Source organism: Podarcis melisellensis (genome assembly GCF_964234715.1).
Source record: "Podarcis melisellensis genome assembly, chromosome: 1".
NCBI lineage: Eukaryota > Metazoa > Chordata > Lepidosauria > Squamata > Lacertidae > Podarcis > Podarcis melisellensis.
The window spans coordinates 97,822,296-97,837,491 of NC_138528.1; the positions used below are offsets into that span (position 1 = coordinate 97,822,296).

Consider the following 15,196-nt stretch of genomic DNA (forward strand, 5'->3'; position numbering starts at 1 on the left):
CCTGTTTCATTCAGTGTTCATATGCATTACCTTTTTATGCTGCAGATACAAGCATAATGTAACCTTGCACTGAAAAGCAACTCTGCCTTGTGTATGTCCCATTTAAAATGTTAATGCAATGAATTAACACAACAGTAGTATTCTCCCCACTGTAAAAAGCCATTCAATCATTTCAATACTTGAAACAAAATTCTTGAGAAAATTAATCAAATCCCCTCTATCTCCCACAAGACAAAAGACCTGCATTTTTAAAACGTACATAAGTTACAAGAATGCTTATCTAAACTTTTATAACAAGGTTTCAGCAAGCAAATTGCAGAAATACATTGGATTCAGTTTATTTTCTTTATGTATTTATTTTATTCTTACCACCCACCCACCTTCCCTTCCTCCCAGAGACTGAGTAGTTTGACATCTTTCCTATATTTAATGGAAATGAGGAGTTACATTCAGTCCTTTGTGTAAGAAACCTAAAAATAAGTAATCAGATCACTGAGGTGGTATTCAACTAAGGTTTACTCAGAGCAGACACATTTGTTTTATTTATTTTATTTGACAGTGGTATCTTGGGTTACAAACGCTTCGGGTTACGAACTCCGCTAACCCGGAAGTAGTTGCTCCGGGTTGCAAACTTTGCCCCAGGATGAGAACAGAAATCGAGTGGTGGCAGCAGCGGGAAGCCCCATTAGCGAAAGCGTACCTCAGGTTAAGAACGGTTTCAGGTTAAGAACGGACCTCTGGAATGAATTTCGTTTGTAACCCAAGGTACCACTGTATTTATGAAGTCTGTATACCTCCCTACACCCGCAAATCTTAGGGTGGTTCACGAGATAAAATTATAATATAAAAACACAAAATACATAATCCAAATAAAAACAAAAACAACCCAATAACACCCCCCAACACATTTTAAAAGGGCATTGGATGTCAATCAGCCAGAGGCCTGGTTTAAGAGGAACGTTTTTCCTGGCACCTAAATGTGTTTTATCCTGTGAACCGCCCTGAGACCTGTGGGTCTAAGGTGGTATATAAGCAGCAGCAGCAGCAACAACAACAACAACAACAACAAAGGCACTAGGTGAACCTTCATTAGGCAAATGTTCATTTCATTCATTGAAATGAATGAGTTAAGACCACTAATTTTAATAGGTCTGTGCTGGGAAAAATTGGTTGACTTCTTCCCACACCATATCGTATGGGTTTGTATGAGGCAACGATCCCCTAAAAGTCCTGGGTGCCAGCTTCTCCCCATAATTTCTGAAATTGGTAAATGTGGGGTTTGAAGTCAAGCCAGATTCCCCGGGAGCTGGACTTACGAGAAGTGCCATCCAATAACAAAGGCAAGTGATAGCAGAGTCATTACCCTGACATTCAGCATCATACAACAAAGGGGGAGGTTGCCAGGGTAACAAGGGGGTGTGATGTCACTGCAGGAAAAGAGCGTGTTCTTTTACACTGAGGTTTTTTGGCAAGGCATTCTGGGAGCAAGATGGAGGAAGTAGGGAGAACTCAATGCTCTGAGAAGTCGGGGTGGCTGAGGCTATGAGAGGAGCATTAAGGGACGCTCTTGTTCTGCACCCACTCCATTTTAGGCCTTAGGTGTAAATATGTGTAAAATGAACCATACTTCTGAAAGACGCTAGTCCCTGCTGTGCCTTGATTTCCCAAAAGAAACATAACCCTGGGTGAGCATCCGGAATCCCCCTTACCAGAGCCATCTTTCCCATTGGTCTTAGTGGTTCATTGCGCCAGGGCGCTGGCCTCTCAGGGGCACCCTAGTGAGTGGGGGAGCTGCGCTGCTTTGCTGACAGCCTCCCCTTTCCCTGCACGCCTGCCAGCCATATGGCTGGCGGGTGGGCAGCTTTCTTCCCAAGCCTTTGCATTGGCTCTGCTCCTGGTCGTTGTCCTCCTCCTGTTTCCTGGCGAAAGGCAGCGCACAGCCTTCCCGGGCTGCCTTCTTGGGTGCCCTGACACCAGAGAGCATGTCCGCCAGCACGTTTTCCTGCTTGATCGCCACCACGCCGGTGATCGGGGCGGTGGGGGAGGCAGAGGATATTTTCCACTGCCCCCTCCCTTGTTTTGGAGCTGCCAGGGGGGCGCTGGAGGGATCTTTGCACCATGGCGCCGGCTATGCTTAAGACGGCCTTGCCGCTTACATCTAGCTACTGCTTGGCAGAGATTGATATTGGTGTGTAACAATATAGGTCAGGTTCACTGCACAAGACAGTTAACAAGCAGGGACTCCTTCAGTACTTGGAAGGTGTTGCCTTGAGTTTGGAAGCAAAAAATATTCCACCAACATTCTATCTTTGATTAAAATCATTTTTGTGTTTCTTAGTCATCACAAGCAAAGCTTGTCCTTATCACAGATCTTTTCTAGCAAATCTACCAATGTAGAGGGGTATCTGAAAACAAATTAGGGCTTATACTTGTACAGGATATTTAGTGTCAAACTGAGCATGAAGATACATGTTTGATGTATATATTATTTCATGTCATAAAACAAAAAGATGTAAGAATAAGGCAACAGCTATCCCTTTAATGTATACTCCTTTTCATGTGTTTGACTTTTAATCCATCTACTCCCTAGGTCCTACAGTAGCATTTATCTCCATGACTCTAAGCTTTTAAAGCGACAAACAAAAGCCATTATCTGTCGCTTGAATGAGCTCTTAGCTTCCTGTACCCCTTATTAAATTCTCTGCTATGCATATCAGTTGTGAATTACTGATCAGCACTGTTTTCAATTAAGCAGTCATGTGAATCTGAATTTGGTTTGCATGGCACTTCTTTAATACCAGTACCAGACTACATTACAACATTTCAGTCTTAATTTCCATCTGCAAAGTGGAAATAACACTAACATACTTTGCAGGGTTGCCCCAGAAGAAACCACAAATGGCATCCTAGTAGTATAAGTTGTCATCCATATAGGGCTGTTCAGACATGAATCCAAATTGACAACTAACCCGTGCTTCTCTAGGATCTACAAATGGTCCCAAGTTACCAAGTAATTCAAATATTTTGCAATGAAAGCTTTAAATTTGAAAAAAAGAACATCAAAGCCAGGCGACCTAATCCTATATTCTCATGCACATACTGTACATGTTGTGCCAGCTGAGAACAGGTTACAGTGTTAAGCTTCTTTTGTTACCGGTAGGGTCAGCAGAGCACCAGACACAGACATCAATGCAGTTGCAATACAAGTGGAGTGCTGCACCTATTCCATGCCGCTGCGCTATGCAAACAGCTTTTACTGACACCGAGGTGGAATCTACACACATATAAAAAATGCTGTGAAAATGCTTTTGAAAAATATATTGAATTTGGCATAGCTCACTATCACCATTTAGTGTCACATTTGTATATTGCACTTTACAACACACTTAAAACGTTTTGTTTGCAGCTGTGTAGCTGAGTCCTGAGGTAGAGGAATGGCAGCACTGTGGCTGGTATAATAAATTATAGCCTGAAGGTTTTTGGAATGGGAAACAGCACAACTTTTGCAGACGCACAAACTTTTGATGTTTATACTGAATATTCACTTTTGAAATGCCTCCATATTTTAATAATTCATATTTTCTTTTGCAGATACAAAAGAAGACGAAAACCCATAAAGACCACAATAAAGAAAAGAAAGCAATCAAATCAAGAACATCATTCAATGGGCCACTACATAGTGATTCACCCTGATTGCAGTTATACATTCTGAATTTATAAATTAGGCTTTTAAATGTTTTATTTAAATTTTACAAACACATTTCCCTTGAAATCAGCATTCATAAAGCAATTTCAGAATTTTGTTCTGAAATATATACGTTGCATAACGAATTGCACACTTTTTAAAAAAGTGATTTCTTTAAATCAGAATAGTTGTATTGAATTTGCTCAGTACCTAACAATGGAAGCAATCAATAGAGTGACAACCCTGTATTTTTATTCAAGTTGTACAGATTTTGAGTGCCACTCTTTTGGCAGAGAACACAATCTATAAATATTAGAATAAAATAAATAGATCTAATGCTTGTGATGCTTCAGTATTTGTACATAAATAAGAACAGCTACCATTTTAATGAGCTGATTTATAACCTTGCAATGTTACTAATTAGGCTTATTCACTCATTTAGCAGTTTTAACAAACATATACGGGGGAAGGGATCCCAGGAGCATAATTCGTGTTGAGGGCTAAGACAAATTGCACTTTAAAAACTGCCAAATTAAATGAATTCTTTTCTTTTGACAACTGTTTGAATAGCACTTTATATCATTAAATGCTGACGTTCTCTTAATGCCATTCTTAATAGTTACTTAAAGATTCAAATTCTCAGAAATACAAAATGATTTGGTCTATTGAACAATTTCCCACTTTGACCACCAAAACAGTGTAGGGCAGAGAATAACATTAAAAACCTTACATACTTTATGTGTGAACATGTGAATGCCAACACAAAGCATTATCTGATATCGCACATCAATCAAATCCCTAAATGTGGAAGCAATAGTAAGTCTATTATGGCTTTGCAGTTATGACTACTATCAAATATTTGCTCAAGGTAAGCCAGATGAACATGTATACACATTAAATATACATCTCAGGGTAAGCCAAAACGTAGAAACCAGACAAATGATTAGTGAAGAATCACGAGGAATACCAAGGTGGATATGGAACCACTGCTAAATTGAACCTAGTCTGGCTCTGAAGCAGGGGTACCAACTTAAATAAATATTTGGGGGTTAGGTAAGCCCCAGCCTGCATAATTGATCACAAGAGGTGATGCATGCACACCATTTGAATGCCCTTCAACCTGTGGGGGGCAGGCTTCAAATATTTTATGAAGGGGCAAAGGGACCTTGGTGTTTAGGAGCTGACTCCTATGCCCTGAAGTGGGTTTAGAGAAGATGGAAGTGGGTTGATGAATGAAGGCGAGATACTGTACCAAAAGTAGCATGGATGACAAATGCACAGAGGGGAGTCAGAGAAGATGATGTTGGAAAGGCAAAGTTGGGTACACTCATTTTATTTAACTGCGGCTAAAAAGGGGGTGTTTCCTAGCCATTCATATTCTGGCAATATGTCATGGCGTGTGACGATGAGGACAGTTTATAAGTGGTAGCGATAGAACTGAGAGGAGGGAACTTTCAGAATCGGAAGAATTTCGTACAACCCCAGATGCCCCTCTGCCCACAAGCCCCACCACGTTTTATAACATTTCCTTGCAAGACGGGGGAAGAAAGCAAAGAACAGCCCCAATCCAGCTAAAGTTCAATAAAGCTGTTAGAAAGCTAAAAGGTTCCGATTAAGCATATAAGTGGTGAAACTTGCATTTAATGTATCCACAAGAGCAAATCTAAAAGTTAAAAATAATACACAAACTCAACCACTATGACCCCTAAACTCCTGAAAGTGGGATGTTTCAAACCATCATCAAATTCACTTACCCCGACAATGTACGCCTTCATCATATCCATCAGGACAGTCATACACGCCATTGCAGAGTAGAGACAAGTGAATACATCTGTTGGTGCCAATACATTTAATATGATTCAGGGGACACTTGAATTCTGTTTCTTCAGGACCTAAAAAAAAAGAATAGATACAGGCTAATTAATATGCATTCTGATTCTGTTCAAATAAATAAAGATTAGTAAAGCAAAGAAAGTACCCCACTGTCGTGTATTTGCATAATATTTCCACTTTAATGCTAGCTGCAAGCTTTTCTATGCATTTGTCTACTATGCAGCTTTTCTGTGCATTACCAGCAGAATTATAGTCTCTTAATAAGGATTAACATAATTAAAAGAAAATCAACTGTTTAAAGAGGATTATTTTTTTAAAATGAAGACTATGCAATTTATCATTTTTATGGCAGGTTTACTTTTCTCTAAAGATTAGGGATGCTGAAAATTATATTTAGCAACATTAAGGACAGTGTGCAGATTGTTTTCAAATATTATTCAGTTCTTATTTTTCAATATGATTACAACACAAGCCTGCAAGTCAGTTATTTAGGAGACCTTAGGCAAGGACTTAACTATTTATAGCAGAGAAGGGTAAAACAACCTAGACAAAAATGCATTCATTATGACATATGGCAACATCAAGAACACCAAAATACTAATTATTATCGTGCCTTGGTAAATTATTGTTTTGTGCCCATTTGCTATGAATCAGATTATGTGCCTTAAATTAGTAATTGTGGGGCACAGCCCATTGTTGTGACCCATCGCACACCCTCCAAGTCCAGGGATGTCCCTGATTTAGAGAAACTATCCCAGTTTCTTATTTGATCTTGGAATGTCACACTTTTCCTAAGGATGTCCCTATTTTCATTGGAGAAATGTTGGAGGGTATGGAGTTATCTGACCCCCAAGCCGTCTGAAGTCAATCCTGTATAAGGAAGGTTTTTAAAAAAATGTTTAATGTTTTATTATGTTTTTATATATGTTGGAAGCTGCCCTGAGTGGCTGGGGCAACCCAATAAGATGTGTGGGGTATAAACAGTAAAATTATCATTATGGAATGGGATGTCCCTATTTTCATTGGAGAAATGTTCGAGGGCATGCCATTGTATTTCTGGGTGGGTTGCACAACTGGGAGGTTTTTTAAATGCCCCCCTCCATTTCCAGGGGCTGTTTCACCAAGCCAACAGCGTAACAATACTGTTCTGTAGCCCCTTTAAAATTCAGGATCACTCTCTCCCTCTATGTCTTGCTTAAATTCTGTTTGAATATATACTGCCAGCATATGCCCATACAATATACACTTGTTAACTATTGATGTGATATTCTTGCATTTTCTGTTGTAGAGCAGGAAAGTAGAAGGGAGAAGTAGGGATGGTAAGGTAAAGTTAAGTCACAGATGGGTCTCAAAATACTAAGTTTATAGGTGGGCCTCACATCAACATGTTTGCTAAGTGCTGCATTTAATGTTAAGTTTGTTTGAAGTCCCAGATTGAGGAAATCTAACAAGCAGCTTGAAAGCTCATTCTGGTTCCCATGGGCTTCCCATCTGGCCCCAACATAGCTCATAATCCACAATTGTGGTTCATGCAATATCTCTGATTTAAGCAAAGGACTGTTTATCAGCAACTTCCAGAGGGTAGATCTGTTAGTCTGTTGCATCAAAAATAAAGTGCATTGTGGCACCTTGCAGACTAATAAATTTGCATGTACACAACTTCAAACACCAATGGTAGCAGCACACCGGAGCCAGAGTAAATGGTAATGTATACACAGTTTTAGGGGGTTTCCCCTAGAAAGGGTAAATTTGGATTAAACAGAGGGAAATACAACCTGACATTTTGATGCCAACAATGTCATTGTATGCATGAGGAGCGCTGAACACACAAGAAAGAGCCATATTGAAGCACACTGAGCCAGCCAAAGATGGATAAAAGGAGGAAGAGTTTAGTTCTTTTTCACATTACACTGAAAATCAGAAAAGTTCTTTTATTCTATTGACAGAAAAATAATTTGCATCAGTCTTCCACAAGATTACCTTCCACTGTACTAAGTCAATTGGCTCTTTTACTTCCTTCTGCTAAAATATACACTCTCCTATAAAGAGCACAAACATTCTGAAATCTTTAAAATATTATCTGACTTATCCCCCTGTGAAGGGGATCACACAACTACTTGCAAAAGCCTATTTGTTTGTGAACAGGGGATGGTTTGAAGTGAAGATAAATAGACTCCCAGAAATATATATTAATCATGAAACTACATTTCTAAGGGGAATTTTTTATTCTGTTTACAAAAACAAATAAGCAATAGATTAAGAGGACTGATTAACATACAAATGTGATTATTCTGACACTGAGTGGTCTGGGTATATGTAGTTAATATTCTTTCTTGGCATATTGCTCTCTCAAGGCCAGGTAATATTGTAAAATAAAGTTATGCTAGGATTGAGTGAGAAAGCCTGTAAGCAAAGGGTTGGTTCATCCCTCCCTCCATTCGGGGTCTCCTCATCCTAGGCATTTTCAGTGCTCAGCTGCTGGAAGAGGAATGCACTCAGTCAATCTTGATAATTTATTTCCTCAGTATAGAAGATACTGGGAGAAAATATCCTGACCTAAGCAACACTATGACATGCTAAAGATAATCTTGTGGCCAGGATAAGAGCTTGTACTATGTTGCTATTCCTAGTTAACCTAGGCATCATACATTTAAGAAAATGAAGGTAGTTTCCCTGAGCTGGGCCTCTTATGTGTTTTGTAGGGTTTTGCAGAGTAGGTCAACACAGCTGCAAAAGTATAATTATAAAATTTCACTCTAAATTTAAAATGAGCTTTGCATGCCTTTAGGTTTGCCAATATGTGCAACCATGCAGCTATTCAGAGGGGCATGGGGAGGGGCCTTGGGTTAGTCATAGTGACTAGGCTGCCATAATGTGAGTGACACCAGCAGGTAGAAGAGAAGTGGAATTTAAGAGTTCATGCACAGTGACGGAAGATTCGTGGCACCCTAGAGCTGCATCCCTGTTCATGACAGCTTGGTAATGCATAAAGTCATCAGAATTCCATGGGACTTAGTTCTCAGAAAACATGTATAGCAGTGATGGCCAAACTCGGCCCTCCAGCTGTTTTTAGACTACAATTCCCATCATCCATGACCACTGGTCCTGTTAGCTAGGGATGATGGGAGTTGTAGTCCAAAAACAGCTGGAGGGCCATGTTTGGCCATCACTGATGTATAGGATCAGACTACATGTCAAAGGCAGATGTGTGAAAGGCCACAGTTAAGCTCAGATAATTGTGATAGACCTTTCCTTTGGAGTATCAGAATTCGCTTCAAAGAGTCAATCAGACAGCAGTAAAATATTTTTTTTTATTTTGTCATGACAAAGTAATGGTACAGACACATGTTGCCCAATGTCTGCCTGCCTTCTCTGAGCTTGCCAGCCCTTTTTATACATTGGCTCCCAGTACGTTTCCGAGCACAATTCAAAGTGCTGGTGTTGACCTTTAAAGCCCTAAACGGCCTCGGCCCAGTATACCTGAAGGAGCGTCTCCACCCCCATCGTTCTGCCCGGACGCTGAGGTCCAGCGCCGAGGGCCTTCTGGCGGTTCCCTCATTACGAGAAGCAAAGCTACAGGGAACCAGGCAGAGGGCCTTCTCGGTAGTGGCACCCGCCTTGTGGAACGCCCTCCAATCAGATGTCAAAGTGATAAATAACTACCTTACTTTCAGAAGACATCTTAAGGCAGCCCTGTTCAGGGAAGTTTTTAATCTGTGATATTTTAGTGTATTTCTGGTTTTTGTGGAAGCCGCCCAGAGTGGCTGGGGAAACCCAGCCAGATGGGCGGGGTACAAATAATAAATTATTATTATTATTATTATTATTATTATTATTATTTGCAGAATAATGCCACCTGATTTCTGGGAAATCATAATTTTACCAACTTCCTATGTCCTTCTATGGGCTTGACCTTATATGGGCTTGCTTGCCCCCCTTCTCCCCTGCAATGGCCTCACCAGCCTCTCCACGCCACGGCAATATACGTTCCTGAGTCTGCTTATCTCTTACAACCTTGAATAATAAACATTTCAGTCTGCTCCATCAATGCCACCCTTGTTCTCCTGATGGACCTCGACATGTGTTCACACAGTAAAAATGTGTTTTGCACTAATAGCAATAAGATGGGGCTTTGTTTCTTGTGGCCCCTGTCTGGGGTACAATAATCCATTCAGCTTTTGTTCTTATCTTTTTACCTGCCTAAGCCAGTCATTCTGAGAGAGGAGAAAATGGCTCAAACAGTTTTTGGGATCATATAGAGAACAATATTCTAATGGCCCCTTCATTCGCATCCTGTGTGTGTGTGTGTGTGTGTGTGTGTGTGTGTGTGTGTGTGTGAGAGAGAGAGAGAGAGAGAGAGAGAGAGAGAGGAATGACTTTAGCATTCAATAAAAGTGATGGGCAAACAAGAGCACCCCTGACTGTAGGCTGCAAAGAAATATGAAAGCTGCCTTTGCTACCTCAACATTCTGCCCAATGTTCAGCAGGAACTCACCTTAGGGCACAGGGAAGTCAGGGCAATAGAGAAAGGTTTGGCACTCCCCACCCTCAGGGCACTTCTCAATGTGAAGCATTCCCCCACCCCTAGGGAATGGACTGGGACTACGCACTCTCAGCAAGAATTACTGTGGAAAGAGCTTTTACCTTTCTTACTGGGTTTTGCAAAGGTCTCATCAGGCTCTGGAAGTGGTATCTTGGAGAGACCTGCAAGATCTTGCACTGGCTACTAAAGGCAAGACTGCTCATGTGAGGGTGGTTTCAGGGGCTCGTTCTGATTATAAGCAATTTGGGTTTTACATGCTATCCCCTGGAACGTAACCCCCATGCAAGATGTGATCCTAGTAGTATTACAAAAAAAGGTCAGTACAACAATAGAGTAAAAGTTTTAAAGCAATCAGGAAAAATGTCACTCTACTTTAAAATTTTCAATGTTGTTTTTGTCCCTACATATCCTCCTTCCTCAATAAAACCACATCCATCTGCTACTGGAACAGTCACATTACAATGAGAAGACGGAAATTATGTTCTCTCTCGAAATGATCTCATATATGACCATACAACATAATTCAATAATACATAATGCATTTGAGGACACCATGTATCAGGGAAAGACAGTTTGATATAAATCGTCTCAGATTTTAAATTGGTTTTTTAAAATAAAGAAATACAGATGAATCATTCTTTCGAGGGCTCACATTCTTTGCTGTTCTATAATTATCCCCTCTCCCAGTGGAAGTGCATATAAAAGTGGTTCTTAATGCAAGTTTTTGCCTGTCTGTGTTTGTACATATGCATACAGAAAGTAACCACTATCATTTGGAAGTTTGGAGTGTCATGAGATAAAGGTTCTTGAGAGCAGAAGAAGTAAGGCAAGGCCTACAAGGCTTACACAATCATTCAAGCCTAAGCCTGTTAACTGTTAACAGCAAACTGCTAAGTCACTGTGACTCGTGACCCATCTTGAGTGATGACTCATTCTCCCTATAAAAGCAGCCAGCCTCTCTGTGGGCCTCAGTGTCTCTCTGTCTGTGTAGCTCAGTGTGTGTGTTTGTGTTGTTCCAGACAGAGTGGCTCCAGGACTCCAGTTAATCAGCAACTAAGACTGTGCCTCTGTGAAGAGTTAGATATGTTAAGTCAGTCTACACATGTTGGACTGTTCATACAGTATGTGTAGCTCACATGTATAATTTGGTAATGTGAGGGATGGGGGGAGGTGTGTCAGGTGAATTGGGAGGCACTGTGTCTTGTCACTCCTACTGTGCTCAAGGGGGCCAGTTGGATAAAGGATTGTATTATCTATCCCTGAGACAGAGAGAGAGAAAGAGAGAGCACGCTCTAGTAATGTTACCTACAGCTTTCTGTAAAGAAAGCAATTTAAAATCTTTATTTCATCAATATCACAATTCTAAATCCATTTATCCACATGTGCTTAGCTTAATATTGGGAGGTACTGACTTGTCCAAGAACTTTAAAATCATAGGGAACATGGATCTTCAATGTACACACACCCAACATGAACATACCACACTGTCCCTATATCTTCAAATGTTTTCTTTTTAAAATGAATTTGCAAATAATTTGAGCACAAAATGAATCAGCTGCCTTTCCTACCCTCAACCATGCATTAAGAGCGGTCAGAGGGTGGCAGGGTGACCGTGTAGTGACCTCAGAGATGGGAGTCCTGGGTGAGAGAGGAGCTCTCCTTCCACTGACCTTGGATCTTTGTAGTTCCCCAAAAGGCCAGCCAGGACCTCACCTATCACAAGTCTTCAGATGCTTGTCATAATATCCTTGGTACTGGCAATCAAAACAAAGGTTTCTCTGCAGTGGTTTTCATAAAGCAAGCACCTACGGACTCTCTCTGCAGTATTATCTGATGAAGTTGATTAATGACTGTAATTAAGATATTTAAGCTAGAAAGAAAAATCCATACAACTACCATTAGAACTATGTTTTATAAGCATAGGCTGAAATGGTAATGCTGTACTCCTGAAGAATACAGTATTTGGGCAATTGAATTTAAACCCATAAACAGGCAGTAGAAGGGGAATTCAAAGGGGTGCAAGCCTAATTATCATGCACTATACACAGCAAATTAAAGGAATGAAGCTAAAGTCTTGGACACACTCCCCAGCCATGCCCAATTGCCCTTAGTCTGAAAAGGGCTGCCTTACTCACCCACAGGGCTCTCTGTGAACTATGACAGCCCCTTTCAGACTAGTATCAATCATAAATCCTCCTGCACATTCCCATTTGACCGTTCATGCATTCAGACTGAATGTCTGGAGACAGCTTTGGTGAGGCTTAAAACTGAGTAAACATGGAAATCTTAACTGTTTGCACAATGTAGAAATTTTGGGAGGAAAAAAGCAAAAAGACAGTAAACATTCAAGTATGGGGGGCATAAGCAAGTTGATAGCAAGTGATAACAAATATATCAGCATTCTCTTTCTAGAATCAGAACTGTAGAGTTGAAAGGGACCCCGAGGATCATCTAGCCAATGCAGCAATCTCAACTACATAATGCATACAGAATCATGGTGTCTAAGTCTAAACAGATTGAAAGTCCCATTCATATGCAATCCCTTTTGCATAGTTCTATGCTATGCGCTGCTGTTTGCAACAATATTACCATTTAACTGAGTTTGGGAGCATCTCAGTATGATGTATACTTTGTTTAGTCCCTTTAAATAAAACAAGCATATCTGTATTGTATTTGCATTGCAGCTGACTGAAGGATCCTAGCAGCGCAACGACAATGAGCATCGGTCTCAACAAACAACAACAAAAGAGAGAGCACTATGAAAAACAATAAATGACGGCAAGTATTACCTGCAAACCTGAAAATACAAAAGTTACAGAAGTAGACCTCGGCTTCATTAAATCATTTTAGCTTTGTTCAAGTCATTGGAGCACCTCCAGTTTACAGCACCCCAGGACGAGCTCATAGTAAATTGGTCTCTTTGTAACAAAACAATGAAACAACTGTATACATATACTCTCAGAAAGAAGAAACTGTTTTGGCTTTTAGTTTTGTTTTGGTACATTTCACTACAAGTGAGAGCTTCCAGTTTCCATCAACAGGATGCCATTCATTCTGGCTTATGCTTAAAGTGTTGCAGTACAATTAAGCTGTTCCAGACTTCCACATAAATGACCCGTTCAAATTAACTTGAGAAGGGTGGTTGTATTGGTATCAGAGACTTAATGGCTTGAAAACGGCAAATGTGCATCTAGGCCTGATTATTGTACAGTAGTGACACAATAAGATCTAAATGAATGGACTGTGTCCTCCTACTGTGCCTACAGCTTATTTGTGCAACTTAATGATCAAGCCCAACCACATTCAGTTTCAGAGTGAATAACACAGACTTATTGGAGATATTAATGCACCCATAGTTGCTGATTGGTTCTCTCATGCGATGGTTTTCTTCCAGTCATTGTCTAATGAAAGTGAGAAAGGTGAAACCAATCTTTTGCATACTTACTTGGAATCAGCTCACTGATTTCAACAAGACTTACTCCCTAGTAAGTGTGTATAGGATCAGTGCTTCAGGGGCTTGAAAATAAATAACCCAGCTGAAATTTCTAAGATGCGAGAAGAGCTTTTAATGCAGGCTGCTGTAGGCAATCTCCAACAAGCACCAACATTCTTCAATTTGGTTATGTCTCTTTTCTCTTAGCCCTGCTTTCTGCATGTAATTTTCCAAACCATCATTTCCACTTCCCTCTCACCTGATATTAGTGAGAAAATAACAGACATTTGTTCAACTTGTTTTCAGCCTCAGTTTGCATTACTTCCATTAAAAAAAAAAGAAATTCTTTCTCCCATTGTGAATAACATTTTCTCTTGTAATGGATCCTTGGTGAAGTTGGAATTGCTTGAATGATTTGCTCTAACTGCTGTAACTACATTGATAGGTTTTAACTTTGTGGAAAATTTTGGTCCCATGGGGTTTTCCTCCTTTTTAAAGCTATGGAGCTGATAGCTTTTTATTACTGGGGAACATAAAGAAAGGCAAATGGAAATAACACATGAATGATTAGGCAGTGCAAGTGTCCCCCCACAGCATGTTGCAGTTAAATGTCCCAAACCAATGAGAAGCATCAAAAATATATATGAAGGCATATACTAATAGCAATCTCAAAACTCTGTCAGTCCTCATGTAGTCAAAATGCTACCATCTACAACTGAAAGAAAGGTATCAGCAGGCTTAAGAGGACCTTAAGGCTTGTATAAGTATGAATCATCTTGTGGGGGAGAACTCTGGGGAACCCCATTCTCCCTCCCCAAGCCGAGTCTGGTCACTGGAGAGAATAATGCAGACAATCTGTTTAGGAGGGAGGGATGAAAAACCAGGGAGAGGAAAATGGAATGGACTATTGACACTGAGAGGACATTGAACAGAAAGACCCCACACTGCAACAATTGTACATTGTTGTCTTAAGTTAAAAGTATTATTTTCTGTAACACACACACACACCAGCTTAGAACTAGAGCTGTGACCAGGCTGACTTGACGTTGGGGCCAACAGATTGTGATATGCTGGCTTTGAGAGCAACCTTCATTAGATGCAGTGAAGTGCCAAAGTGATGAGATTTATAGGGATTATCTGGCAAAACCATGGGTACAAAACCATAGCAGTAGTTCAAAAAGAAGGAATGCATGTTTCTTTAAGATGCAATTGGAACAAGGATAGCTAGAAACCACCCTCTTGAGAAATTTCACTAGTCTTAACTTTGTTTGAAATTCACATTTTTCTCAAATCAAACATTTCCATTTCTCCCTTGAAATTTTGCTTTAAGGTTAATAGGAATGGCAATTCTAGGACCAGCATTGGGTTTACACCAATTATTTGCATTACAAATATTAGGAAGTTGTATAAAACAACCATTACAGTCATGGGTAACTATGCTCCCTAAGCAGTTTTTAAATGGTCCTCTTCTTTGAAATCATTTCCCTGCTCTGTCCCCCCTCAATTTGCTGGATAACTGTGTTAAAAGTTTATTTTTTCCCCTTAACCTATGAATGCCTTCCTAAACCTTTAAAATGTGTTTCACTCTGAATCTGCCCTAAAAAGAATGCCTATAGTTCAGAAATCCCATTATTGCACATGCACATTGCAGTGGATGATGCTAGCTAATAAGTAACATTGAGCAGTAACATCATTAGGGGGA

General features: G+C 40.2%; 1 protein-coding gene across 3 annotated transcripts in view; it reads right to left on the reverse strand.

The window, feature by feature from the left end:
* LRP1B (LDL receptor related protein 1B) overlaps nucleotides 1–15,196 on the reverse strand; it is a 744,879-nt gene that overhangs the window by 402,172 nt on the left and 327,511 nt on the right. For all 3 annotated transcript variants that reach the window (XM_081928170.1, XM_081928171.1, XM_081928169.1), the window contains one exon: nucleotides 5,440–5,577. In XM_081928170.1, coding sequence (XP_081784296.1) covers nucleotides 5,440–5,577 — 138 coding nt within the window. The remainder of the gene's footprint in view (nucleotides 1–5,439; nucleotides 5,578–15,196) is intronic.